This window comes from Penicillium daleae (assembly GCF_028827525.1).
Source record: "Penicillium daleae strain IBT 16125 chromosome Unknown utg000008l_segment0_segment0, whole genome shotgun sequence".
In the NCBI taxonomy this organism is placed as follows: Eukaryota; Fungi; Ascomycota; class Eurotiomycetes; order Eurotiales; family Aspergillaceae; genus Penicillium; species Penicillium daleae.
In genome coordinates, this window is record NW_026623156.1 from 4,393,976 (window position 1) to 4,420,610 (window position 26,635).

Consider the following 26,635-nt stretch of genomic DNA (forward strand, 5'->3'; position numbering starts at 1 on the left):
GGAAGCCTCCAGCAAGAGTGGACCGAGGCCCCCATGTGGCCGATAAGCCCAAGTCCGATAAGGCACGGTGCACGTCATCAGCCTGGTTCATGCAGTCTGAATCTATACACAAGGCATGTCGTGAGTAAGAGTGTGAAATTTGGGAAAGAAATGTGAGGACCTAGTGGGAGATATTTGATTCTCGTCAATTTTTTGGAGTGACTGGTGATCGCGAAAGTCTTTTCCAGAATAACCAAGTTCCACTCCTTTCATCGACGAATCCCGCTGCCCAATCTACGGCAAGACGGAGGTTTGCTCCGCACCAAAACACCTGGCTATGGCATTCAGCCCAATAATTTCTAGGCAATAAAACCCTCTTGTTCCTATTCCATTCTCTGACTCTCAGAAGGCAAAGATCGACGTCAAATTTAGAAAAAGCCTCGCTAAGCCACCAAAGCCATTCCCCTTAGAGAAAGGATTTGGGCTGGTTGCTTACGGTTCGCCTGTGGCCGAGATACATAGACCTGTCTGATGTATCTTCGCATAGGGAACATGGTACTTCTTACCATATAACTATCTGCATTTCAACCAAATAAATCGCCAAGGCTCCAAGACTACGTATGCCACCTTGACTTAGGCCTCGACTAATGCAATGGCACAACCGTGTCGCATTTGGAAACATGGCTTTTTCTGCGTTGATATGTATTAATGCAATTAAAATTAGCGATCCAGTGATTATTGCCTGTGCATAGGTGCAGACGATAATTTAAATAGTGACAAGAATGACCGTGATATGTGTCTTCATGAATACAATGAGGCAAAAGCGTAGAGGAAATGGTATTATTGGAACATCAACCAGTGTATGTTGAACGTGGTTTTTTATCCTGATTTGATATTGCTACTTTATCCTCAGGTATGCCCTCTAGTTTCGTCATAACTTGAAGTGCATCAGATGCAAGGCTTGCAGAACCTTTGATAACGTGGGGAAACCCCTGTCAGAGCATGCTATTATCCATCCTCAGTGTTGATCGCTTATTACACTCTTATGCACAATGAGATCTTTCTGGTCTCTTCCAGGGCCCCTTGTCAGTCTGTAGATCACTTCCAGCTTAGCCATGGAGGAAACGGGGCAAACACCTCATCCGTCCGCCGCGATAGAGGAGAAACGAGCCTAATCTATACTAAATTCCACACATCTAAGCCATGGGGCAGTTACCGAGCGGCGTCAAGCCAGTGGCTGACACCCCGCAATGTGATCGACACCACCCGCCAAGCCGGCATACTCGTCCTTGATACTCTTTCATCCCCCTTTTATCCGTCGACGCTTCAGATCGAATCACCTGCCAGCCCAATGGGTGACAAGGCGTCTCCCCGCTTCGGACCAAGAGCCCTAAGCGTCTTGGAGTGGATCGAAATGGAAGTTTCGTCTCGGGCCCGCATGGACTCTGGGAACGACGTGGAACAACGGTCGCGTTCTATCGGGTCCAAGCATTGTGTACGCGCACCCATTACGGTCAACAGGTCAACCGTACACGAATGCTTTATGCTTGAATGAACCATTGCGAGTCTTTCTATCATGATACTAATATGTACTGTTGAAGTAGCATCATCATGTTGATGGTATGCGGCACATCTCGTTTCACTGAATCCCAATTGACCATTCTGTTTCGAGTAGAACTACGGTCAGGAATGATCACTCGAAACGAATACGAGGCACTAAACCACCGTCTTCTTATTGAAGGAGATTTTCGTCAGTTTATCCGGCGTGCCTGGAAAATATTACCACGGAGGGGGTCTCGTCACCGATCTGAAACGCCCCATGCCTAAATGGGCGTGCAGAACGTTTCTTGGGAATTCTGACCTACCCCAAAACGCCTCCTCCGGCCAGAGACTACTTTGTTCCCAGCGATATGTCCACTAACCAAGCCATGCAGTAGCCATGGTGCTGAGTGGCGACCTTAGCAGATTCAGCCACCTCCACAATATCTCATGACTCTGGGGAAGAATACAGTAGCAAGAGCATCTTGCAAATTGCTTTGATCCCAACAAAAGAACAGGTGCCAGAGCCTTTCATTGGACATTTCTGGGAGCTTGAATATCAGATTATATTGCCTTGACAAATATCAATGAAATATCCACAGCTGCCCCTGTCATCGACAAAGTCAGATCGGAGAAGCCTCCGCAATGATGAATATTATTGAAACCGCTAGCCGATACGTAGCCGCTCAAGACTCCAGTTCAAGACCCTGTCGAGTCCATTCTCTTGAAGTTTAACGATGATCCCTCCCCTGTTAATCGTGGCGCCGGGTCCACTTTCAAATCAATGCACGACGACGGCCGTCACCTAATCTGGCAGTCCCCGTGATTTTGATGAAGGGTCTCTTCTCCCCTCAGCATCATTGCCCATACCAATTTGGGGACGGCGTCATGGTCCGCTACAGCGGGCATAGAGCCGTGGAAGAACTTGTTTCGAGCTCTACATGGGACAACAAGTGGTTTTCGTATGAAGCAAGTCTGTTATATAAAGGCCTTGTCGCCGCGACCTCGGTCATGATTTTGTTCCGCAACTGCAGGCCAGTGTGAAGAAGAGCAAAGACAAAAAACGAAAATCAACCGACAAACTATTCATTCCTTCGATTGTTCCAACGATGTATCAACGCGCCCTCCTGTTCTCTGCCTTGATGGCAGGTGCCAGTGCCCAACAGGCTGGCACTCAGCAAGCAGAAACCCATCCGTCTCTTACCTGGCAAGAGTGCACCTCCTCCGGCTGCACGGATAAAGATGGCTCCGTGGTCATTGATGCCAATTGGCGCTGGGTTCACTCGACTGATGGCACTACCAACTGCTACACCGGCAACACGGTATGCACGATCATCTATTTCACGCAAATTTTGATAACTGACCTTTGCCATCTATAGTGGGATGCCACTCTTTGTCCCGATGATGCCACTTGCGCTACCAACTGCGCCCTGGATGGTGCAGACTACGCCGGTACCTACGGTGCTACTACCTCCGGAAATGCCCTGACTTTGGACTTTGTTACCGGCTCCAACATCGGTTCTCGCCTGTATCTCATGCAGGACGACAGCACCTACCAGATTTTCAAGCTGCTGAACCAGGAGTTTACTTTTGACGTGGATGTTTCCAGCCTCCCTTGCGGCCTGAACGGCGCTTTGTACTTCGTCGCCATGGACGCTGATGGCGGTATGTCCAAGTACGATACCAACAAGGCTGGTGCTAAGTACGGCACGGGTTACTGTGACTCCCAGTGCCCTCGCGACCTGAAGTTCATCAACGGTCAGGTTAGTAACTTTATAGTTCTATCTTGTCTCTTTCTGCGACTTGAGAAGCTGATTTACCTCCTTTTAGGGCAATGTCGATGGTTGGGTCCCGTCGTCAAACGACGCCAACTCTGGTGTTGGCAACCACGGCTCCTGCTGTGCTGAGATGGATATCTGGGAGGCTAACAGTATCTCCACTGCTCTGACCCCCCACCCTTGTGATACCGCAGGCCAGACTATGTGCGAGACTGACGGGTGCGGTGGCACGTACTCCTCTGACCGCTACGGCGGCACCTGCGACCCCGACGGTTGCGACTTCAACCCTTACCGCATGGGCAACGAGTCCTTCTTCGGACCCGGCAAGACCGTCGACAGCAGCTCCAAGATGACTGTTGTCACTCAGTTCATCACCAGTGACGGCACTGCTACCGGTACCCTCCAGGAGATTAAGCGTATCTACGTGCAGAATGGCAATGTGATTGCCAACTCGGCCTCGGATGTTAGTGGTGTTACCGGCAACTCGATCACCTCGGACTTCTGCACTGCCCAGAAGACTGCCTTTGGTGACCAGGACATCTTCTCCAAGCACGGTGGTCTCTCCGGTATGGGTGATGCTCTGGCACAGGGCATGGTTCTGGTGATGAGCTTGTGGGACGACCACTACTCCGATATGCTCTGGCTCGACAGCACCTACCCTACCAATGCCACTGCTACTGACCCTGGTGTTGCCCGTGGTACTTGCAGCACTGACTCTGGCCAGCCTTCCACCGTCGAGTCGGAGTCTGCCTCTGCCAAGGTTATCTTCTCCAACATCAAGGTTGGCCCCATTGGCTCTACCTACTCTGCTTAAATGTTGAGCCGAATGAATAGTGGTGTCCGTTTGTTCTGTCTTAATTCTTCCCATATGGTATCTTGCAGGACTTTGAAAGATACTGAGAGTACAGGATTGGAACCAAAGGGGTGACGTTAAAAGCTGTTGAACAGCGCGCTGGGGACTGTCTTTGTATATTTCTTTTCCCTTCATTTCTTTAGAGAGAGCTACGCTCTCAGTTCCATTCGTGACTTTTATTTTGTGTGCATTATTGAATCCAAGCATTTCTACGTTTCTAACTCATTGTAGGTTACTCCCTGTAGAGACGAGAAACACTATTCAAGAAAGAAGAACAATAGGAGCTGTACCTTAAATCTGTGACGTCATTCACCAACTGTCCCCACTTGAAAAGTAACCAGCCCAAAGGCGGTAAAGGCGGAAGATTCCCGGCCCGTGAAAAAAAACGGGCAGCTCCCAAAGCTCCCCGACTCCGCTCGAAGAGAGTCGCAGGAAAGAAACCACAAGCTAATTGTCAATTGCCTCCGCCGTACCAAAGCAGCAAGTTGCTTGGCTCCAATTCTGCGTCACCATGTTTGACACAGTCTGTACGCTTCCACTGTCCTCGGACCTGTTTACGCAGGCTATCCACCCCAAGGAACCTGTTGTTTCCGTCGGTCTGGCTGCAGGCCATGTTCAAACGTTCCGTTTGCCGTCAGAAGAGAGCGACAGTGACGATGATGCCTCGACTTCGTCCTCACGCAATGGCAAGGGCCACATTGACACCATGTGGAGGACACGGCGGCACAAGGGCAGCTGTCGCTGCTTGGTGTTTAGCGTTGACGGAGAGATGCTGTACTCCGCTGGAACGGACGGTCTGGTGAAGATGGCCAAGTCAGAGAGTGGACAGGTGGAGAACAAGATTGCAATCCCTCTCGAAAAGAATGGGTATGTCTTTCCTTGTATATCAACTCGATTCATTGACTAGAATTTCGCTGGCTAACGATTTCCCCTCTTCTGCCTCGCAGCTCAATTGATGCGCCCACCGTCATTCACGCCCTCTCCCCTCAGACCCTTTTGCTTGCGACCGACTCAAGCGCTTTGCATCTCTACGATCTCCGTATTCCTTACTCTAAGGTGTCTGCGCGACCTGAGCAGTCGCACCACCCCCACGATGACTACATCTCCTCTCTTACTCCTCTTCCTCCCTCCGACACCAGCACCTCCGGCTTCAGCAAACAATGGGTCACGACCGGCGGCACTACTCTAGCAGTGACCGATCTGCGCCGGGGCGTCCTAGTCCGCAGCGAAGATCAAGAGGAGGAATTGGTCAGTTCTGCCTTCATCGGCGGACTCGCCAACAGCGGCACTAGCCGCGGTGAAAAGGTAGCTGTGGGTGGATCTAATGGCGTTCTTACGCTCTGGGAGAAAGGCGTGTGGGATGATCAAGACGAGCGGATCTACGTCCACGGCGGCACCGGTGGTGCAGAAACAATTGAGACTCTGGTCACGGTGCCAGATGAGTTGGGCCGGGGCAAGATGTTGGCGACCGGTCTCGGCAATGGATTGATCAAATTCATTCGCATCGGTCCCAACAAGGTGTCGTCCGAGGTTGTCCACGACGAGACCGAGGGTGTGGTTGGCCTTGGCTTCGACGTCGAGGGCCGCATGGTCTCGGGTGGTGGTCAGATCGTCAAGGTCTGGCATGAAACTGTGAATGGTTCGGGAGATATCCTGGCTGGGGAGAAGCATATGATGGGTGACAGCGACGACAGTGATGATGCCTCTGAGGACAGCGATGCAGAGGAGCGACGCAATGCGAATGCCAACGAACGCAAGAAGCGCAAGAAGGGCAAGTCGGGCCGTGGTACTGGACCTGATGTCCTGGCTTTTGACATGGACTGAAAAAAAAATCAAACGAGAAAGGCCTACATTCATAGCCGCATTATCTGATACCCACTATCTGTGAAGGATAGCACTGAATAATCAAGTTATTGTTAAAACTCCATTATCGGTGAACCAAAGACATTATTCCACAATGTGTTAGAAAGTACCTGGAAGGGCATACATACATCGAAGTCTGTTGAGTCCTAAGGGTATGTTCACATCCGAGAGGGTCCAGCAAAAGGACGAACTATATCCGAGAGGAACGAACTAACCCAAATTAACCTCTACGGAACGCTTATTCATGCTGAACTAATCCCGGGGGATTTCCGCGATGCTCGAGTCGAGATACAACGCGACAAGGACTTTGAAGAGGCATTGAGACAAGTGTTGAATCTAGGCGGGTTGAAAGACATTATCGAGATCACATAGTGCATTCAATCAACTCTACAATGTAGTCAATCATCCACAACCGTTGTTCTTGAGCTATTGGAGAAATTGTACATCGGAACCAAGCTCAATTGAACTGCCGACGGTTGACCCCACGGCCCCACGGCTGTAGCCCATGACCTTCTTCGGATCACGGTGGGGTGTGGGGGGAGTTCAATTATAAGACTGCATTGATCCGCTCTCTATCGGGGGACAAGAGATTACTTATACCCAAAAGCAACGCCATGGACGCCTTCGAGTACAATCCCAACCCCGGCCGCGTTGTCTTTGGCAGCGGCACCCTGCAGAAGCTTCCTGATGAAATCGCGCGGTTGCAGGTCAAGGCACCATTGGTCCTCTCAACACCGCAGCAAGTCGGCCAGGCCGAGACTGTCAAGGATGTATTGAAGGGCCAAGTGGCCGGCATCTTCAGCGAGGCTACTATGCACACACCGACTCATATCACCGACAAGGCACTGGAATACGTCAAGGTGCAGGGCGCCGACTCGGTCATCTCGATTGGAGGTGGAAGCACGATTGGACTCGGCAAGGCGATTAGCATTCGCACTGGCCTGCCGCATATTTGCATCCCGACGACGTATGCGGGTAGTGAGATGACTCCCATTCTGGGCGAGACAGCCGATGGCTTGAAGAAGACTCGTTCTGATCCCAAGATCCTGCCTGGCACGGTGATTTACGATGTGGACTTGACGATGACCCTGCCGGCAGCTATGAGTGCTACTAGTGGTGTCAATGCAATTGCTCATGCTGGTCAGTGACTATACAAGCCTTGCAGATTTATTCTGAAGCACACCTAAGCTAATATTGTCTTAAATCTACACAGTCGAGGCTCTCTACGCCCGCAACACGAACCCTATCATTAACATGATGGCCATCGAAGGTACCAGAGCCCTGGCATCCGCCCTCCCCGAAATTGTTGAGAACCCTTCTTCTCAATCAGCCCGGTCCAAGGCCCTCTACGGCGCCTGGCTGTGCGGTACTTGCCTAGGCAGCGTGGGCATGTCCATCCACCACAAGCTCTGTCACACTCTCGGTGGCAGCTTCAACCTGCCTCACGCGGAAACTCACACTGCAGTCCTGCCCCATGCCATTTCATACAATGCCCCGAACATTCCCGAGGCTATGAAGCAATTAGCAGACGCTTTGCCGGATAGCAATGGCGATGCTATCCACGGTCTGAACATCCTGCTTGAGAAGCTGAAGGTCAAGCGTGGTCTCAAGGACTATGGTATGAGGGAAGAGGATATTGACAAGGCTGCTGATATTGCGGTCTCCAATCCTTACTGGAACCCTCGTGCGATTGAGCGGGCTCCTATTCGCGAGCTGATCCGTCGTGTGTGGGCGGGAGAGCCGGCCAAGGCGGATTTGTAGATATGCATATCCAGCAGAACATTTACTTACAAAATATACTTCAAATATATAAGAACTTTCAAATTAGAGGCAAACCCCCGTCTTCTGTTTCACAGTCGTTCTATATTATCACGTTCAACGATGACGGTCTTAGGGTTGGGCCTCTGCCAATGGGCTGATCCGCAATTTTTGTTATCGGCGGGGGAAGGTGGGGGAATTTATTTTTTCTCCAAAAATTTTAGAAACCTCCACCATATCGCCTGTCTGTCACTCCATCACCCACCTACCAGTATATACTCCCTAAATGGGTTCCGAAATGGAGGCAGCCCCCGTGCTGTCGACCCCCGACGATCGGATTCTCGAGGCCACCGAGCCCGTCGTCACCAACGATGCGAAGCAGCCGCTCTCCGACGATGAATTGTCCATCACCTACGACATCGAGCGCACACTGAAAGAGATCCGCCAGGCGCGGTACAAACGCATCGCCCTTCAGTTCCCGGATGATATGCTCCCAGATGCGCCACGGGTTTTCCAACTACTCAGCCGTGGCCTCAACACCGAGGACGTTGCCAGCGCGAATGGGACTCAGGCGACCAGCCAGACAAATGGTGGCGCCGCGGATGCGGAAGGAAGCATAACCCAGTCAGTGTCTCGGCTGTCTGTGGCTGAGGAGACAGAGAAATGGTCTCCTCGACTCTACATTTTGGCAGATACTTCGTACGGTACCTGCTGTGTGGACGAGGTGGCCGCGGAGCATGTAGACGCAAACGTCGTGGTGCATTATGGCCGATCCTGTCTGTCGCCGAGTGCCAGGCTTCCCGTGATCTATGTCTTTACACACAAGACCTTGCCTCTAGAGCCCGTCGTGCAGGCGTTCAAGGCAACCTATCCGGATCTCACGACTAAGGTTATCATTGCTGCTGACGTGACGTTCTCTGGCCATGTCCCTGACCTCTACGCTCGCTTGGTGCAGGATGGCTACAGCAATTTGTTTGCTACCGAGGTGGCTCACGAGCCTTCCTCGCCTATTCCCAATCGCACTGTGCCTGAGAATGTTCGAGAGTCTCCAGAGACACTGGCAGACTGGCAGCTATTCCATATCTCTGACCCGCCTACTGCCCTGCTCCTGACCCTTGCTTCGCGCGTTGCCGCCATTCATATTTACCCCACGAGTAACCCAAGCAACACCAATATCAAGCCACTCCCGGCTTCCACTTCGGCCGCATTGCGCCGTCGCTATGCGATTTTGACTTCATTAAACACGGTGCCAGTCTGGGGCATTCTGATCAACACGCTCAGTGTCAAGAACTATCTGCATATTGTGGAACATGTGAAGGAGCAGATTGCCGCTGCAGGCAAGAAAAGCTACATGTTTGTCGTGGGCAAGCTCAATGCCGCCAAGGTCGCCAACTTTAGCGAGATCGGGGGTTGGGTGGTTATTGGTTGCTGGGAGAGCTCGCTGGTGGACAGCAGGGACTTCTGGAAGCCCGTCATCACGCCATTCGAGTTGGAACTGGCTCTGAAGAGCGATGCCGAGCGAGTTTGGACCGGATCGTGGCATAGCAACTTCCAGGCTGTCCTCGACAAGCCTGCCGAGGAGGAATCCAAAGGAGACGAGCAGGCGTCCTCAAATGGGGCAACCAACGACGACGAGGACGAGGACATGTCGGAACCCGAAAGTGCACCGCCCGAGTTCGACTTGCGCACAGGACGATACGTCTCGCATTCTCGTCCGATGCGAGATCCCGCACCCGGCGCTTCTTCCCAGATCGACGGGTCGACCGCGGCTGGACCATCCGCTGCTAGGGCTCTGGCCCGACGAGCTAAGGGCGACTTAGCGATGATCGGCGGTGCCGTTTCGCCAGGGGCCGAGTTCTTACAGTCCCAACGGACATGGAAGGGGTTGGGGAGTGACTTTGATATTCGGTACGATGAAGAAGAGGATCCATCGGACAGCACACTTGTCAAGGAAGGGCGCAAGGGTATTGCCAGGGGCTACACCCTGGGCGAATCGAGCGAGAAACATTAGCGCCGCTTTGGGCCCTGAGAGGCGGCGACCGAGCGCCCTATAGAAGACATGCGCCGCATGGGAGACCATCACAGCCTATTTGTAGATACAAGCGATAGAATGCAAATAATGTTGTCGATCAATCATTCTGGAAGCTGGGTCATTCAATCTATTCATATTATTTAACTGTGAATTTTTTGACACTATCTCCCGGGGGACCCCCTACATGAAGACGACAGCGTAGTATCACATGACGCTTTCGTCTCTAACGGGCGCATCCGAACTGGACTGTCTTTGGATTCTTCCTTTTTTTGAGGCCGGTGCATAATCCCGTGAGACCTCTCAATTTTCTCCTCTCTCTTCGTCCTCCTGTCGTCCTTCGTATCTCTATTCCCCTCTCTTCGTAAACCTTCTCCCTCATCCTCCCTCGCTCCCCCCCCTCCCCTTCCCTTTGGATAGCCGCTCCGCCCAGCCCTTGCGATCCACGTCTTATCGATTGCCGAACCAGTTCAACGCTTGACGGCCTTGCATGGTGGCTTGTCTGGAGATGTGATTGCCCATTGCCCCAACTCCAGCACACCTTATCATGAGCTGCGTCTTGACTCAACCTGTTCGCGATTTCGCGTGCCATCTCTCCACCTAATTTGAACTGAGTTGAGTTGAGCGAGGGAGATCAAGATCGGTATCGGTATCTACTCACGCGGGCTAGGCGTCAAATCGCCACAATACAACCACCATGGCGCAGGCACTCGCGGGCTCTGAGCTGCCGCTGCCGCAGCTCGTCGAGAATGCCCTGCAAATTAGCGACGTCCCAGCACAGCGCATCCTATCTCTCTTCGAACGCGTGATCACCACCAATGCTCCCATCCTCGAGTCCCTACTCCTTCAAGTCCCGACCGACACCATCCTCGCGCTCTACCACACCTCCCAATACCTTCGCACATTTCTCCAGTCGTATCCGACCGCATGGAAATCCCTTTCGTTTCGACTGCTCTGCCCGTCGGGCACCCTGCCATCAACTCGGATAATCATCCCGGGCATGTCGGACCCGGAAACGCAACGGCAATCACGACCATATGCTTTAGATCAGCTACTGATGAACGTGGTGATCCCGTTCAGCGGATGCCTCAAGAGCTTGGAACTGGACAATACGGCCGTCTCGGGTCAGATTCTGATCTCAACCGTGTTGCATGCGCGCCGTCAGACACTGGAGCACCTGTCGGTTCGGGGCTGCAAGAATGTATCTCTCAAGTACCACATCATCCCATATCTGACCATGTTTGGATTGCAATACGATGTGGATATGGAGAGGAATATCGGCAGCTCTCCCGCTACCCAGCGGCTTGCGCTGAAGAGTCTTTACGTGTACCGATGCCGTCACCACCGTCGTCGGCCCTACCTCTCTGCTTCGCTACTGCGGAAGGATTCTGATTCGGAGCCCACTCATGATTTAGTGAATCTTTGCCACAAGCTAGGGATATGGACCGACACTGCCTGGTGCACAACCCCAGCTGGGAGATGTTTCCGTCGACGTGGGTATGTCTCGATGCGAGTTCCCCAAGGTTCTCCAGAGGTGTGGGTGGTGTTTGATCGGCTATGGCGATGCAAGAATTGGATTGGTCCTGTGGACTCTAAGTCGGAGCGACCGCGTGTGCCCGATGGGAAGCTGTGGGAGAACTGCGACACGGGATGCCATGGTGAAGCGCTAGGGACTGGAGAAGGGCCAGATGTCGGGGAAGGAAAAATGACACCGGCGCATTTGCGCCAGAGTCATACACAATTCGTTCACAACGTGAAATGCGACAACTGTTTCGACGATATCTCAGAACGGTGCGAGCAGTGCAGCATCTTGATGCATTGTGTAGGGTGTCGGAGAACCCTATGTGCAAGCTGTGCCTATGAGCGCCCTTACCTTCACCGAGGCACATCAGCTTCCAACTCTGGAAGCAACAACAACAATGACTCGAATAGCTCAAATTCCCTGTGGTGGGCTCCCGGGGCGACCCTCTCACCCAGCTCGATGCAAGACCCGGTCTCAAACCCAATGGATAACACTGCATTCCATGGGGGTGCGCCAACGTCACATCCTGCTCTCAAGTTCCACTGGTGCTGCACGGAGCCCATCTTCTCTGGAGGAGGCGGTATCAGCATCGGCACTCCTAGTCGAGATGTTGATCAAGTACGTGCGGTCCCTTTGCCCCGTGGTCAAGGCTGGGAAGACCTCGAGTATACCGTCAGCGAGTGGAGCAAGACCTTCCCCAAGTACGCTTATGGCGATCCCAGCAAACCGGATTACTCGCTGGAAACGGGGCACCTCGCGATGATGAAATGGTTACTTGGGCCTCCCAACCGGCAGGTATCACCGTGCCCGCGCAATCTCTGCCAGGAGTGCTATGACTCGCCACAGTGGAAAGTCCATTGCAAGAGCTGCTCCAAGCCTCTCTGCATTGAACACGACCTCCGCGGGCTTCGCCTGCGCATCTGCGGCTACAGGGACCTCGCATTCGAGAAAATGACTATTCAAACCCGATCTGCGGCACAGTTATCACCTGATGCGTCCATGAGCCAACAACTCCCCGGCTATATCCTCCCATTCCGGACGCATCGAATCATTGACTCCACCAACAGCAGCTTTATTGACGATCCGCAGGGCGATGGTGTCGCAGATGACCCCGAGTTCGATACAGTTAATGGCGAAGGATCAACTCATCCGTTGTTCTCACGCAATGCTACTCGCTCCTTTTCTGCCCCACCGTCCAACGATTCTGGATCGTCCTCGCCAACGTCCGTATCATCCGAGTCTCCCTTCGAAGCGCCACGGTGGCAAGGATGCCAATCCTTTTTCTGCCCTCAATATCGTGCTGTTGGGGATCAGCGCCAACGGTGCCCAAGCTACCTCCGGGAATGCAAGGCCTGCGCCGTGTATGTCTGCCAGGACTGCGTACAAGCACATCCACCTTGCAAGTGCACCTACTGCGAGGAAAATTACCTGTGTCCCAACTGCATGAAAGTCCGTGCTCGCGACGGGACCTGCCGCCGTCGAGAAGAAGAGAAGGCGCGGAGGGAGCGGAAGTGGAAAAAGGACATGCAGGTGCTCGAGGGTATCTTGGAGATCAAGGTTGCCAACGAAGTCGCCGAGTTTGCTGGCCAGTTCTTTGACCTCGTTGAGCTTGATTCTGGAGGTGCCATCATCACCAGCTGTCTCATGGATGACACCGAGTCTGAGGCACCTCAACCCGGTGACTCGCAAATGCTCTCTTCAGGCCCGACCACGGACGTTGGCTCGAGCACTATGTTCTTCGGGGACAGCTTTACCGGGGCACCTGACGAGTCGGAATAAGCTTCGTTCAATGCTTTCTTCATTCACCGCATCTACAACACCCTCTAATTGTTCTCTCTCGGGCTTCTCCGGTTGTTTTCCCATTAGCGATCTTTTTCTCATACCACGGCGTCAGCAGGGAGAAACATATTTCCCGACATTTATTCCATCACATCACATCATCCACGAATGTTTCTGCACGGGATCTGTTTTCCGAAGCGATCTATGCATGGCAGGGGGCGCACAATACATGCTACTTCACCTAGGCGTTTTCTGGCATGGGGGGCGGCGCTAACGGCATATACGGCACTACCCTTTGTCACCTTGATTCTTTCCCATCCTTTGTTCTACCCCTCCCTTTTCAACAATCTTTCAAATCAGACCAAAGTTGCAGAGAGCGGACGAGGGTCCTGTGCCCGGTTTTGCTTCTTCGGCGCCAGGGTTTGCAGGAACACAAACCGGTCTGACGACACGGCTGGCCAATGGATGCAGGCACCGAGCTGGTACTCATCATTATCTACATTACTTTAGTTCTTATTTTTTTTATTAGTTTCCTCGGTTGCCAGACTGGTTGATCCAGCGTGTGATCAGGTGAAGAATATGGCCTGGCATGACATGGCATGGCATCTATCGGCTGGACTTATTTTTACGATCATGATGGGCTGTGCAGCATCTTCGGTATTCCTTATATCCCCTATCTATTTTAGCAAGCAATCTTATTCTTTTTGAGCGAATTCATTTCCCACGAGATAGCAGCTCTACCGTGTGTCTTCTTCTGGAAACCAGGGAATGTCGCATTTCTCCGTCGGTTTCGGGAAAACAAAGGTACCTATGGCTCATAGCGTTGGCGGAAGTCCGGGTTGTGGAGAAAAACAAAAGGACACATAAAATAACGTCGGTCCGATTGGCCAACATGTCTAGTTCGATATCCACCGCTGCCTGATCACTGATCAGCCCCCTTCCATGTCTTCTCCGGTGGTGGTATGTACGGAGCATAAGGTCCTGCCTGTCTGAAGCTGACCAATATCAACAGTCAACTGACTGCTGTGACGTGGTGGATCAAAAAATCACTATCAAAAACCCCCTATTACACGCCGATCTAATTTGTCCACGATATGACAAACCCACATACCAGACCGCCGATACTCCGCGAGGAGCAGTTCGCAACTTGATAGCCACCTCGTGATACTCTAAACATCACGGAGGTAACGAATTTCCTCTTTCAAACTGACGTGGCAGCATCGATACATGCACCCTGTCAATCATGCCAATCTACGTTAGCCACTGTAGTCATAGCCTCCGGAAGTATCTCCCAAAGCAGAGGACACAAACCAGGACATCCTACATAGTATGTATTATACACATAGGAACTTTTTTGCCATCTCCGGCCCCCGAAAGCGAAATCGGGCATAGCGATCGGATCATCGACCGCACTCTAGTCCCACTAATTAAGCGTGTGTATGTATGTATCTTCTTCTCTTCCTCGGAGATTCCTTAGTCCACACTAGCGCCAAGTTGATGTGTCCAAAGTACCCCTTTTAGCCCGATTCAGCAAGGTATCTTTGCCACGTCAGTATCTTTGCGCTGGCTTTTGGCCCGCCTCCCCGTCGAGATGCATTTTGTGCTCATAATTGGTGCTAAAGTACCTACGCCGATCGCTAGACAGGACTTTTTCTGTGGATATGGAGGTGGGCCGGCTATCGGGTAAGTAAAGTACTGCAGTATGGTAGGGGTTACCAGTAGTATGGGAGAGATATGGGTCGCCGGATGAGTCTGTTCTGTCGGGTGACGGTGTGGGGGTGGAAGGGACTACTGTATATAGGAGTGGAGATTGTGGGGCTTTGGATGGTGGTTGGGATATAGCTAAGGTTGATGATGGGTTGTGATTTCGTAGAGTAAATATCCACGGAGTAATGCATAGAGAGCAAGGGAGAAAACAGATGTAGTAGTTGCCTTACTCCTACGGGTCTTCGGATTTCGCTTTTTTTTCCCTTGTAATTACTATCATCTTGTTGAACTGTCCATCTCTTTTCATTGGAATGTAGCAAGTGCAATTTATGACTCACAAGGAAAAGGTGAGATTAGGCAGGCATGGCTTTGCTTCTCTACAGTGCTGGGCCCGTGTGGCTTACAGTGTGGTTCTACTTAATCATTCATGATGGAACAAACAATGATCCAACACCATACATGAGCCATTGAGGATGACGGGTCAAAACACATTTAGAATGGCCCTTCTACAATGGAAAAGTGGATGTCTATCCGGCTCGCCGGGTTTCTGGTCGCTTTTGATTCAGACTACAGATCTGACATTGCAAAGTAGACTAGCCATGTGGAGCACCATGCTCTGATTATTATTGGTTGATTCGTTATACAAAACAGGTAATTCCGCGACTTGTCTACGCTTCTAGTCTTTTGGTTCTGATCAAGATGGAATACTATGCCTATCTCGACTAGGGTAATAGACAATACTTTAGCACCGGATCTCAAGTTCTACAATTCAATATTACACTAAGCCCCCGTGTAGATCCAAGCCGAGTCTCATGAGATAGAGAAGCATGACTGCCGAAGAAATTCATAGGCGAAGGACTTTCCACTATGAGGTGTCCATCTTTGAATGATCTTTAAGTATAATGAAGGCATATTCCGTCCATGCCGACGGATATAGTCGCAACATCGACCATCCAAAGCGGGTATACGAAAACTACAAAGTCTCCAGAGGATGTACCCAGTTGATGACAACTACACCGTTAAGCCCGCTGTCTACAGCCCACCTCAACGCCTGCACCATTTACTGGACCAGGAGTCAGCGGTAACCCGTCATTCCACATCCAAGTAGAACCTTAATTCCTCCGAATGTCGCGCTGAATCTCCGACGCAAGTATCGCGCCCTGGGCCAGTAACGAACCTCCTCCGCAGAGGCAATGCACCCAAAGTGCCGACATCGTCATATTCAACCTGGCATCCATCAGCATCACTCTGCTGTCACAGCACAGCACCGCAGCATCAGGGTCAGCATCAGCCAGCAGCACCAGTAACCACTGGTCCATCGGCCGAGGGGACGGTCATCTGATAGCCATGGAGAGGGGGTGAAAGGACATAGCGACCTTATCACCTTGCAAAACCAACCTCGACCCAGTACGTGTCTCCACGTACTTGGACGCGCGACGATGCGGTCAAGGACACTCAAAACACAACACAACCACCAGGGCAACGGTCATCATGCGGCCGTGCACCACGTGGGATGGCAAGATGCAACCTCCCGCGATGGCTCTGCAACAGGACATGTCCTATCGGCGGTGAACGGTGAAGTCAGCGGGATCGTGGCCAATAAAACGGGATGTATGTCAGGCAGGGGGAGGAGGCCCCGGTGCAGAGGAGGTAGAAGCGCTCCTTTCTTAGTGCCTCCTTCGCCTCGGTGGTTTTCTGTCATGGGCCGAGCGTCGAGATCGGGTGGATCGGGCGCGCCGATCCTTGAGATCAACCCAACCCGACTCCCTGGGGCTTGGGTTGCTTAGTGGGATGTTTTTTTGTACTCCATACATGTCCAGCTGGAGCCTGTCGGGCCTGATCCGATGTACAGGGGTGGTATACAGGTACAGTGTACAGTGTACAACACGACATGTCTCGTTCCCTGTTTAATCCGTCCACTTCGCCCCATCCCTTCACGCTGTAGGTACCTCAACCACCACCCCCGACCAACCCACCTCTCTGTCAGGGGGCAGCGAAAGGGGCACGGTACGGTAGTCTGTCCTCCGTACCCGAATCAGACATCAGATCGGCTGGCGCGGATGCAGACATTGAACCCCCCGATTGGTACGGGTCGTTTCTTTGGGGGGTCTGCCTGGAAGACATCCCATTAGCCAGTGAAGGGCCCTCCCAAGGGGAACCCAAAGAGAAGGGACGGGAGGGGGGGGGGGGGGACTGGGACCAGTGGGTGCCAGGTGGAGTGCGATCAGGATCAGGGAGAGCCGGAGAAGGGGTCACTAGTCTGTCGCGGTGACATCACTGTCAGTGCTGTCTCTTCGAAGCAAAGTTTCTTTTTTGCTTTTCTTTTTCCTTTTTCAGCCGAAGGCCCAGGGGAAAGAGGGAGGTGGAGTTGTCAATGTGGATTGGGTTGGGAAAGTGGGGAGGAGCGGGGGGCAGAGCAAGACGAAGACGCGATGCTGGAACTTGGTGGAGAACAAACTGGCGCCAATTTCAAGGTCCCAGCTTCAACCCTGGTGCGACGAGTATCATCGTTCTCACCTGTTGACACTACTGTAACTTGTAAGTCCACTTGACTAGTGCTCCAGGGTAGATCCAATGGGATAGTCTGGATGATCTCAATACCCACATACGCCGGGGATTACCCGGGTCTTGTTAGGGTTGGTTGGTTAAGGCGGACCATGGGCCCTGATCGGTTAGCGGACTTGGAGTGACTCCAATAATGAATCCAGGGGGGACGTGGGAAAGAGGAGAGTCGGTGAAGCAGACCCAGGTTCAGCTGCAGACGCGATGGCCTCGCAAGTGATTGGTGGATATGGTACTGATGAGAGTTCCAGGGCAGCTGAAGTAGATGATTGGAGAGTTGCCAAAGGATTTGGAGTTGGAGTTGGAGGTTTTGGGGGAAGTCACTGGTTCAGGCTCGTGACCGGTTTTGGTTGTTGGGTGTGTCTTGTTTGAAGCAAACATTTTCCAGTAAAAAAAAAAAAGAAATTCCAGAATTTTATATTCTTTTATTTTAGGCATCTTTCACATCTTGCATGGTGGATTCACTTTCTTAATTTTAAATTAGATTTTTATGGAATATAGAATATTCTTCTCGGTACTGGTCGAGGATTCCAGACGTATATAAAGGGGCCTTGGGTCGTGATCTTGAGAGAATCGGCATTTCGGTGACGATATCTTCATCCTTTTGGACTTGCGCCAACGGTCTCATTCTCTCTTCGGCTGTTTCTTGTCGTTTTGATCTTCTTGTGAATACGCATATATTGGACGATCTGTGTATCTCCGACATATTTTCCTCATACTCCTGGCGACATCGCCTTTCATCTACTACAACTATACTCTATACACTTGATCGCCATGGACTCCGTCAAGACCAAAGACGTCCCCCAGAGCGCCAACGGCACCAAGCCCATGACCAGCGTGGAAGAATATCAACGCCGATGGGCTCAACTCATGGACGACACAGCCAAGCAAATCCAAAAGATTCGAGGTGCGCAAATCCGGTTCTCCCGGTCCCTGACTGACGTCTGATATATCATATGCAGGGAGCACAAAGCTGACCGTTGATTTGACGTTATCCAGATGAAGAACAAGCCCGAAAGCCCGGCCCGGGCTCCAGTCGATGATGGTCCCCCGAATGCGCCCTTGCGCGAACGGTCATGAGCTTGCGGCTTAACTTGTCGATGTTGATCCATTCTTAAATCTTGATTTCTTGTGTACGCACTCGGTCGGAGTTTATTAGGGTTTCTTCCTCTTTTTTTGCCTCCTATTTCTTCTCTTGATCAATTTTTTACTCTTACCTCTTTTGGATGTGTTCTTGTGATTGGTTTCCCTTCTTGACTATACTTGCATGGGTGGAGGTGGAGGTTCAGCCTGCGATGAGTTTCAAGAGCTGACGTGAACTTCTGGGACACTCGATTTGTTTCCTTTTCTTTTTTTCTTTTTGGTTTCCTGTTCATTTTTGCTGGAGTTGTGCAGCGGTTCGCTTTAGAGAGGGGGCATGGGAGCAATGGCATTTCAGCACCGCCACCAAGGCCTGATTTCGTCTTGGGGAGGTGTTATGAATTATTTCCAACATTTTTTTTTTTGTTCTTGTCACTGCATGTACCAAAGGGCGATCTTCTAGAAAGTGGGTGATTGGCGAGGACTTGCATATCCGAAGGGGACACATCCCTGGTTGATCTGCCTCTCGTCCTGGCCTGGTTTCGAATCTACTGAGAAGACTCTTTCTTCTTTGAATACCATATTGATGATTATCATTGTTCATGATTCATCGCAATTGCAACCGTTTTCATTGTTTAGTTGTTCATTCGTGGATCCGCTCATTGTTCGTTCTTGGACGGAAAGCGTTGAACATTCCACGTCCCGTCTGGCCCTGTCGGCACTGTCCGACGGACATTCCACAGCGAGGGACCCGTCTGATTGAGTTGGTCCAGTCGGCTCGGATGATCCAGATCGATATTTTAGTCATCCCCATCTGGCTCTCATGGCATGGCATGCATGCGAGAACGAAGCAGGTCAACGGCTCTGCGAAGGGCAGACGATCGACTGGCCAACTTGCATCTCTCATTCGCCCACGCGGAATCGGCCCAACCGGTTCAGCTGTTCAGCTCGCCAGGGCATGGCCATGGAAATGCTGTCTTGAGCGGTGTATCTGGTGAGTTGCACGAGCATAGACAAGCTGGAATATCCAGGACGCCAGTGGCCAACTATGTCACTAGTCTGACTCCCTGGAGGATGTAGTATGTAGCTAAGCATGTTCGATCTGTACCTCCGAGGAAATCCGAGTCGTACTCGCGATCTACGCGTCTGCTCTGTGTCGCGTTGTGATCGTCCGGCGACCACCTCCCTGCAGTGACAGCCAATCCACATTTTGACAGCATTCCGCACCGTTGTCGATCAGTCGCATCGACACTGGTTGGAATCCGTTGCCCCTTTTGATCGGAGCGCAATGAAGCGAATCGAGATACATAGACTGGCCAGTGCTCCGGGGATCTGTCATAACTGCATTAATCCTGATCCTGATCCTGATCCTTCGGGAGGACCCTTGACGTGTACGTCTGTCCATGCAAGGAGTCGACAAGAAGGAAAAGACGCGTATAGCGCGGCTGGGTATAGTTTCCCAATAGACTCGTCCAGACTGGAAGTGGGGACACATCTGAATGCTGTCATGTTTTTCGGGTGATTCTTAAGCAATTTTTCTGAAAACAAATTAGAGTGAGCCCATGCAGTACATTCTGTGGTTTGTAGTTTGTAGTTTGTGATGGTCGTCGAAGAGCCAATGAGGATGCTTGACCGAAGCTCTGAAAGTGGGCTGTTCTTCCCCACTGCGGTTTGGTCCTTTTGCCGCACTTTCGTCACTTGGCGATAAACATCTACACATCCTCTCCTCCCCCCACTCCTCGAGTCACCATGTCTTCTGCGGATCTTGAAAAAGACCTCTCGCCTGCCGAATTGGCCGAGCGCGACCAAGCAGAGAAAGACCGCAAGGCCCGTGAGGACGCCGAGCAGGCCCAACTTCCGTACCAATGGACCCAAACCATTCGCGACGTGGACGTCACAGCGCCAATTCCCAGCAACATCAAGGGCCGTGACATGGAAGTGACTCTTACAAAGACCAAGATCCGCGTGGCAATTAAGGGTCAGGAGCCCATCATCGAGGTATGAGCTGCAGAAACACGTCCCCACCGCACTCCGCTTGGTAGGAGAGCTTGGGCTATTCAACCCACCAGACTAACTGATATTCCCTCGATCTAGGGCGATTTCCCCCATCCCATCCTCGTCGATGAGTCGTCCTGGACTCTCGAGACAACATCGAAGCCCCCGGGCAAGGAGGTCAGCATCCATCTCGACAAGGTGAACAAGGTGGAATGGTGGCCGCATGTCGTCAAGTCGGCGCCCAAGATAGACGTGGCCAAGATCACCCCCGAGAACTCCAGCTTGAGCGATCTCGATGGTGAGACTCGTGCCATGGTCGAGAAGATGATGTACGATCAGCGACAGAAGGAGATGGGTGGCCCTACCAGTGACGAGCAGAAGAAGATGGAGCTGCTGAAGAAGTTCCAGGAGCAGCACCCTGGTAAGTGAATACACTGGAAGTTTTCCAGATCTCCTCAGGATTTAAATTGTGTTTGGTCTTGTCGCAGCCCGTGGCTAACGTCTACAACAGAGATGGATTTCTCAAATGCAAAGATGGGTTAGAGCTTTGTTGAGACCTTGCAGTCGATCCTCGCGTCCTATATCAAAATCAATCCATGTATAAAGTATGAATTATGTGCATCAGGAGCTATCAATTGCTCGGAACAATGAATGATGAACTATAAAGCTATTGCCAATCGGCGACCTTGCTATCACAAGTCATGACCAACCTACACGGCAGACTTCGCTCATGCGTCCTCGTGTCTACCGTATTTACTGCCTGTTAGGCAACCAGAGATTCACTCCCAGCTATACGGTACTAAAGGTAGCAACCTGCAACGCAACGCCTGCCAAGTGGCCCGATGAGGATGAATACGAGAATTGCCTATTTAGGATTAGCGCGACCGAAACCCAACGAAGACGAACTCATTGACTACATCATTCTCTCCTCTCGTTTCTTCTCTACATGAATCGCTAATTTAACGATCAAGTCACTGGGCCGAGGCCGTTCATAGCTCCTTCATTCTGATTGGCTTGTGTATCGTCACTGTCACCAGTACTTTTCAGTCGGGCGGAGGCTGTGACTCCAACACGAGTACCAGCTCCATATGTCTGCCTTGCGTGGGGTTCGTTATATCAGTTGCGGTGAATAGTGCAGTCCCCCATATCACCTATTTTTTTTGAAAAGATTTCCCAAATTTCGGCAAATTTGGACTACATTAAGTTGTGAAAGTGCAACAATCATCTTGAACAAGTCCAAGTATGCGCCACTCCAAGAGCCGCCAGGACCCGCCTGCGCCTATGCAGGGTCAAAGGATTGTCTTCCGGATCCCAAACTACAAATCAAAGACGGCCCTACCGCATGGGTCTACGGAAGAGCCGGCAGAGCGGGCCTATCATTCTCGCCGGTCCCATCGGAAGTCTCGTGGCGGATGTGCCAATTGCAAGCAGCGAAGAGTCAAAGTAGGTCCCTTTCTCCCACAAAGCCCATAGTAATATCAAGTGTTAATGCGGGTTGACAAGTCCCACTAACAATATGAGCGATAGTGTGACGAAACAAAGCCACATTGTCAACGCTGTCAGAAACAAAACCTCGACTGCGATTACACACCTCAACCCGTCCGCTCCAAACCCCGAGAAGATATGGTTGCTCGGGTCTTCACAACATGTCCGGATCTGATGTCCCGAGAGTCACTATCTTCATCAATGTCTTTGGCCATTGTAGCAGAGAAACTCATTGAAGTACTTCAGATCAGCTCGGCTGCCTCTGGGCTAGGACTTAATTCTCGTCCGGGCTCGCAGTCAACGGGTCGTCTCTTGGAAGCTCTTCAGCATTTCCACCTTACCACAGTAGCGAGCTACTCTTCTCAGAAGCGTCCTTCAAGTATGGACTCGATGAGAATAAAGATGACGCAACTTGCTTTCGAGGTAAGTGATCCATAACCTAATTCACGAACATACGTCTAATACTCACTAACAAATTCAGACACCGTTCCTCATGCACGCCATAATCGGCATCGCAACAACCCACCTTTGCAGCGTCGTCCCCGACAACAGCCAATACCGAATCACCGAAGCACACCACTGGTGTCAAGCCATACACCACTACTCCAACGAAGTCTCTACAGGTATCACAAAAGAAAACATGGATAAACTCTACTCAACCTGCATCCTCCTCACAGTTCATTCCTTCATGTTAGACGAATTCAACCCCCCGCGCCTCCTTCGTCTTCTCCAAAGATCCAACAACCCTAAACTGGCTGTTTCTCCAATCCGGTCTGCGCTACCTGCTCGAGCGCACCATGCCCTGGATGTCTGAAAGTATTTGGTGGGCTACGTTCATGGACTCGCGTACTCCAGACATCGACTTTGAAGATAAACGGCCTGGGCGTGTGGGTTTAGATCCTGATTTCGCGGATCTATGTGGCATTGATGAGACATCCACCGTGGATAATAATCCGTACCTCTGGCCCCTGAGGATGCTGACGTGGTTGCTTGTCCTGGAAATGGCGCCGAAGAGCTCCCAGACGTATAATATGTGGATGGGGCGGCTGGAGCCCGAGTACTATGATCGTTTGCTAGCCAAAGATCCGCCTGCGTTGGTTATACTTGCTTGGTGGTTGGCGCTAATTTGTCATGTTGATGAGTGGTGGATGGAGAATCGGGCGCGCTCGGAGTGTACAGCTATTTGCATGTTACTGGAGGATAGTCTCGATCCGTTGGTGCTGAAGCTGTTGGAGTTTCCGGCTCAGTCTTGTGGGTATCTTCTCCGCCACGTGCAGGAGAGGACTGCCCTAGAGCTGCCAGATGATGTACTGCTGGGTTTGTGAATAGAGCAAAATCAATAAATGAGATACATCAATGTCCTATGATTGTGGGAACTTCTGATAGAATATTTGCTATGCACTAAGAAATGAGACCTATGCGATATGGCCAGGTATTCAAGTTTGAAATTGATGTATTTTTCTATTATGGTGTAGTCCGTAGGGTCTGCAAGACTCAGATACGTCTCACCTATAAACAGATATGTCCGATGCGTCCATATATCCAATCACCGCGATTATTAAGTATTCCAAGATATCCTAACCGATCATTGTAATGCAGAACAAATAAAATCCAAAAGTATGTCGCCAGGTCATCGCGTCGTATGCATCACAAGAACAAAAACAGTAATGAAAAGCAATGCAGCAGGAGCAAGTTCACAGAACTTATGATACTCGATTCCAGATCGAGTATTGTCGTGGATACCAGGGCCAATGTTGAAGGTCAGGCATGGCAGAGTGGTCGGTCCACCGAAAATGATGGTAAATGAGGAGTCGCAAAGCCAAGTCGAGAGAAGCCCCGTCAATGACTCTCCCATGAAGCTCTCCGGTGACGCCGAATTGATCGATCATCAGCATCGGATGGAGGAGGACCTGTACGAGCACCATTCAGCCGAGCCATAGGGGGCGGGTGGATGGTAATAGCCATTGCAGAGGAAATAGAAGTCGCGCGGGACCGGCTCAGCATCACTGACTGACGAGGTGAATACGGAGGTGGTGGTGTCTCCCTCGTCGCAGTCGAGGTATTCCCATAGCTGCTCGGATACGAGAGAGTCGACGAGCTGTCCGATGTCACTTCTTCGTCGTACATGTGACGACGTTTCTCGTCCTGGTAAATAGAATCGGAGTCTGAAGACATAGGAGGATCACGCAGATGAGCTTCGAGAGTCTTCTCGTGAATGCTCATCGGGCGTGGCGTGTATTGCGGAAGCGGAACCACGCTGGCATAGCCCCCAATGTCCGAGTCACTCGGCGGGGGCCCGTGCCCAAATCGCCCACCTGGAGGACCATCTGCGCGGATGAATCCGCCCTCATCAGTGAGGACGAAGCTGCCAGTTTGAACACCACTTCGAGTGTGCGTTTGCGAACTGGCGGTTTGCATCTCTGGCTTCGACGAGAGATCAGAGGACACATCGCCGCGGGTGAAGCACCCGCAGAGTCCCGCAAGGAAGGACATCGTAGTAAGGTAGAGTGAGAGTGGAAGGGTTTCTCGCTGGTAATATGTTCAGGGAGTGAACTTGAATGAAAGAAGAATGAATGAATCAAAGGAAGTCCAACCTCTCCAAGGAAATTATCCAAAGAAAGTGAAGCCTTCGTTCAAGGAAGCTATTGCATCCCGGTCCGACGAACACCGTACAGAAGCCCGGGTTTCTTAGAGCCGCAATCAGGATCGGATCAGCGCGGGCTAGACACCAGGGACAGGTGGGGGACGCTCTCCCCACTCAAGTCGATATACCCCCTAGGCAGGAGTAACGACAATGGACAGCAAAAGGTCCACCGAAAAGGAGTTTTTGAATGACAGAAATATGGAGAAAGAAAGAAGATGGGGGAAAGAGAACAGATGGAGGGGACTGGACTGCGGACGGGTGCCGCAGGGCGCAGGCATCCAGATTCTGGGCGCCCGTGATTGGCCGCTGATGTCAGCACTCACGCCTGAGGCGTCACGTCCGTCACGCTGCATCCATGGATCTTTGGGAAGGAGAATGAAATTGGCATTGAATCATTTGTCAATTGGTATTTAGAGTCGTAAGCTCCAAAAGGTTAGTTTGAGGAAGACACTACGGTATGGAGATATCATGTAGTCATTCTGTCAGACAAGAACATTGTATGTAGTGCTGGCGCGAGACTTCCTTGCAAGACTTCTTCGTCTACCCATATCTCAGTTTTGATGTAGGTCGACTAGTGGTCTGGTGACTTTCTGATAGCGCCATAGATACTTGGAGATAAGAATAGATGCAGCATGGGCGTACGTGGTCATAAGATATAACTAACTATATGGTGCATCCGATCGGCGATTGATTGAACACCGACAACCTTATCGATAAGAGATAAGCCTCCCCGCCACCTGGCCTTATCGATAACATCTGACATAATCAGGCACCCCCGCTGACGGGCCGATCTCTAAGTTTTTTTTTAGTTGATTTTGGCCCCGCGCAGTTGGGCTTTCATTACTATTTCTTTCTTCGCAAAATTCCAGCGCCATGCCCTACGACGACGATGTCCACGCAGCCGTTCGCAACGCGCAACCGGCGCAGCTGCCTCCCCCACCGGTCGCACGACGCCTCGAACAACATGAAGCGATCCGACCCCTTCAAATTCGGATCGCGGTACCTCGAGCAGGGTGACGATGTCTTCGAGTTCAACGCCTGGGATCACGTCGAGCCAGATGACGAATTCAAGGCCTTTGCCGAGACACAATACGAAAAGCAGCGTGCGGCGCCTGTTTCCGAGTTCGACCAGACCCGCTTCAACAATGAACCCGCCAAGTGGTGGAATAATTTCTACAAGAACAATACGGCCAATTTCTTCAAGGATCGCAAGTGGTTGCGCCAGGAGTTTCCAGTCCTGGCTGATGTGACCCAGAAAGAGGCTGGTCCTAAAGTCGTTCTCGAGGTTGGCGCCGGCGCGGGAAACACTGCCTTTCCCCTGATTAGGTACAATGAGAACGAACATCTGAAGGTGCATGCTTGTGATTTCTCCAAGTACGCGGTTCAAGTCATGCGCGAGAGCGAGGAGTACAATACGGAATACATGGTGGCCGACGTGTGGGATGTCGCTGCCGAGCCCACCGAGAGCGAGGATTCCCTGCCCCCCGGTCTGGGCGAGGGCTCCGTCGACGTGGTTGTTCTCATTTTCATTTTCTCTGCCCTCAACCCGGATCAGTGGAATCGTGCACTCAACAATATCTGGCGTGTCTTGAAACCCGGTGGTTGTGTTCTGTTCCGCGACTATGGCCGCGGAGATTTGGCGCAGGTGCGCTTCAAGAAGGGCCGGTACATGTCGGAGAACTTCTATATCCGTGGCGACGGTACCCGTGTCTACTTCTTTGATATGGAGGAGCTGCGACAGGTGTGGAGTCGTTGGACCCCAGAGAAGGGCGTACAGGTTGATCTCAAGACTGAACCTGAATCTGTGGCTGCCGAGCCCGCGGCTCCGTTCGAGGTCAAGCACCTGGGTGTTGACCGCAGACTCATCGTCAACCGCCAGACTAAATTGAAGATGTACCGCTGCTGGATGCAGGGTAACTTCCGGAAGCGCGATGATACTGCTACAACGAACTCAAGCACCGAGAATGGTACCCAGAATGGCGAGTGATTTCGAGTCTCGCTTCACATATTTCTCTGGCGTCTGGTATCTCAATTACGATAGCATACACACTTCTCCCGAAAG

The 26,635-nt window shown here is 51.6% G+C and overlaps 10 protein-coding genes across 10 annotated transcripts; 9 read left to right on the forward strand and 1 right to left on the reverse strand.

Annotated features, from left to right (window-relative positions):
• Window positions 1–2,627: 2,627 nt before the first annotated feature.
• N7458_010128 (glycoside hydrolase family 7 protein) lies at window positions 2,628–4,110 on the forward strand (the record flags this gene model as incomplete). The annotated part of the gene is made up of 3 exons (XM_056913510.1): window positions 2,628–2,840; window positions 2,898–3,281; window positions 3,349–4,110. 3 exons carry the CDS (start codon window positions 2,628–2,630, stop codon window positions 4,108–4,110), a joined length of 1,359 nt encoding a protein of 452 aa, XP_056762359.1.
• A 550-nt stretch (window positions 4,111–4,660) lies between these two features.
• On the forward strand, window positions 4,661–5,973 carry N7458_010129 (WD40 repeat domain-containing protein; the record flags this gene model as incomplete). The annotated part of the gene is made up of 2 exons (XM_056913511.1): window positions 4,661–5,016; window positions 5,097–5,973. 2 exons carry the CDS (start codon window positions 4,661–4,663, stop codon window positions 5,971–5,973), a joined length of 1,233 nt encoding a protein of 410 aa, XP_056762360.1.
• Window positions 5,974–6,626: 653 nt separating this feature from the next.
• N7458_010130 (maleylacetate reductase) lies at window positions 6,627–7,773 on the forward strand (the record flags this gene model as incomplete). The annotated part of the gene is made up of 2 exons (XM_056913512.1): window positions 6,627–7,152; window positions 7,226–7,773. 2 exons carry the CDS (start codon window positions 6,627–6,629, stop codon window positions 7,771–7,773), a joined length of 1,074 nt encoding a protein of 357 aa, XP_056762361.1.
• A 295-nt stretch (window positions 7,774–8,068) lies between these two features.
• Window positions 8,069–9,781, forward strand: N7458_010131 (2-(3-amino-3-carboxypropyl)histidine synthase subunit 1/2; the record flags this gene model as incomplete). The annotated part of the gene is made up of 1 exon (XM_056913513.1): window positions 8,069–9,781. One exon carries the CDS (start codon window positions 8,069–8,071, stop codon window positions 9,779–9,781), a length of 1,713 nt encoding a protein of 570 aa, XP_056762362.1.
• Window positions 9,782–10,496: 715 nt separating this feature from the next.
• N7458_010132 (uncharacterized protein) lies at window positions 10,497–13,100 on the forward strand (the record flags this gene model as incomplete). Its single annotated transcript, XM_056913514.1, has 1 exon — window positions 10,497–13,100. The coding sequence occupies one exon, from the start codon at window positions 10,497–10,499 to the stop codon at window positions 13,098–13,100; it is 2,604 nt and encodes an 867-aa protein (XP_056762363.1).
• Window positions 13,101–18,143: 5,043 nt separating this feature from the next.
• N7458_010133 (uncharacterized protein) lies at window positions 18,144–18,449 on the forward strand (the record flags this gene model as incomplete). The annotated part of the gene is made up of 2 exons (XM_056913515.1): window positions 18,144–18,311; window positions 18,369–18,449. The coding sequence occupies 2 exons, from the start codon at window positions 18,144–18,146 to the stop codon at window positions 18,447–18,449; spliced, it is 249 nt and encodes an 82-aa protein (XP_056762364.1).
• Window positions 18,450–20,198: 1,749 nt separating this feature from the next.
• On the forward strand, window positions 20,199–20,987 carry N7458_010134 (NudC domain-containing protein; the record flags this gene model as incomplete). The annotated part of the gene is made up of 3 exons (XM_056913516.1): window positions 20,199–20,447; window positions 20,544–20,865; window positions 20,956–20,987. 3 exons carry the CDS (start codon window positions 20,199–20,201, stop codon window positions 20,985–20,987), a joined length of 603 nt encoding a protein of 200 aa, XP_056762365.1.
• A 699-nt stretch (window positions 20,988–21,686) lies between these two features.
• N7458_010135 (Zn(II)2Cys6 transcription factor domain-containing protein) lies at window positions 21,687–23,254 on the forward strand (the record flags this gene model as incomplete). The annotated part of the gene is given in 4 exon segments (XM_056913517.1): window positions 21,687–21,887; window positions 21,972–22,352; window positions 22,411–22,605; window positions 22,625–23,254. The coding sequence occupies 4 exon segments, from the start codon at window positions 21,687–21,689 to the stop codon at window positions 23,252–23,254; spliced, it is 1,407 nt and encodes a 468-aa protein (XP_056762366.1).
• A 514-nt stretch (window positions 23,255–23,768) lies between these two features.
• N7458_010136 (uncharacterized protein) lies at window positions 23,769–24,422 on the reverse strand (the record flags this gene model as incomplete). The annotated part of the gene is made up of 1 exon (XM_056913518.1): window positions 23,769–24,422. One exon carries the CDS (start codon window positions 24,420–24,422, stop codon window positions 23,769–23,771), a length of 654 nt encoding a protein of 217 aa, XP_056762367.1.
• Window positions 24,423–25,462: 1,040 nt separating this feature from the next.
• On the forward strand, window positions 25,463–26,560 carry N7458_010137 (tRNA(Thr) (cytosine(32)-N(3))-methyltransferase; the record flags this gene model as incomplete). The annotated part of the gene is made up of 1 exon (XM_056913519.1): window positions 25,463–26,560. The coding sequence occupies one exon, from the start codon at window positions 25,463–25,465 to the stop codon at window positions 26,558–26,560; it is 1,098 nt and encodes a 365-aa protein (XP_056762368.1).
• Between the last annotated feature and the right edge of the window lie 75 nt (window positions 26,561–26,635).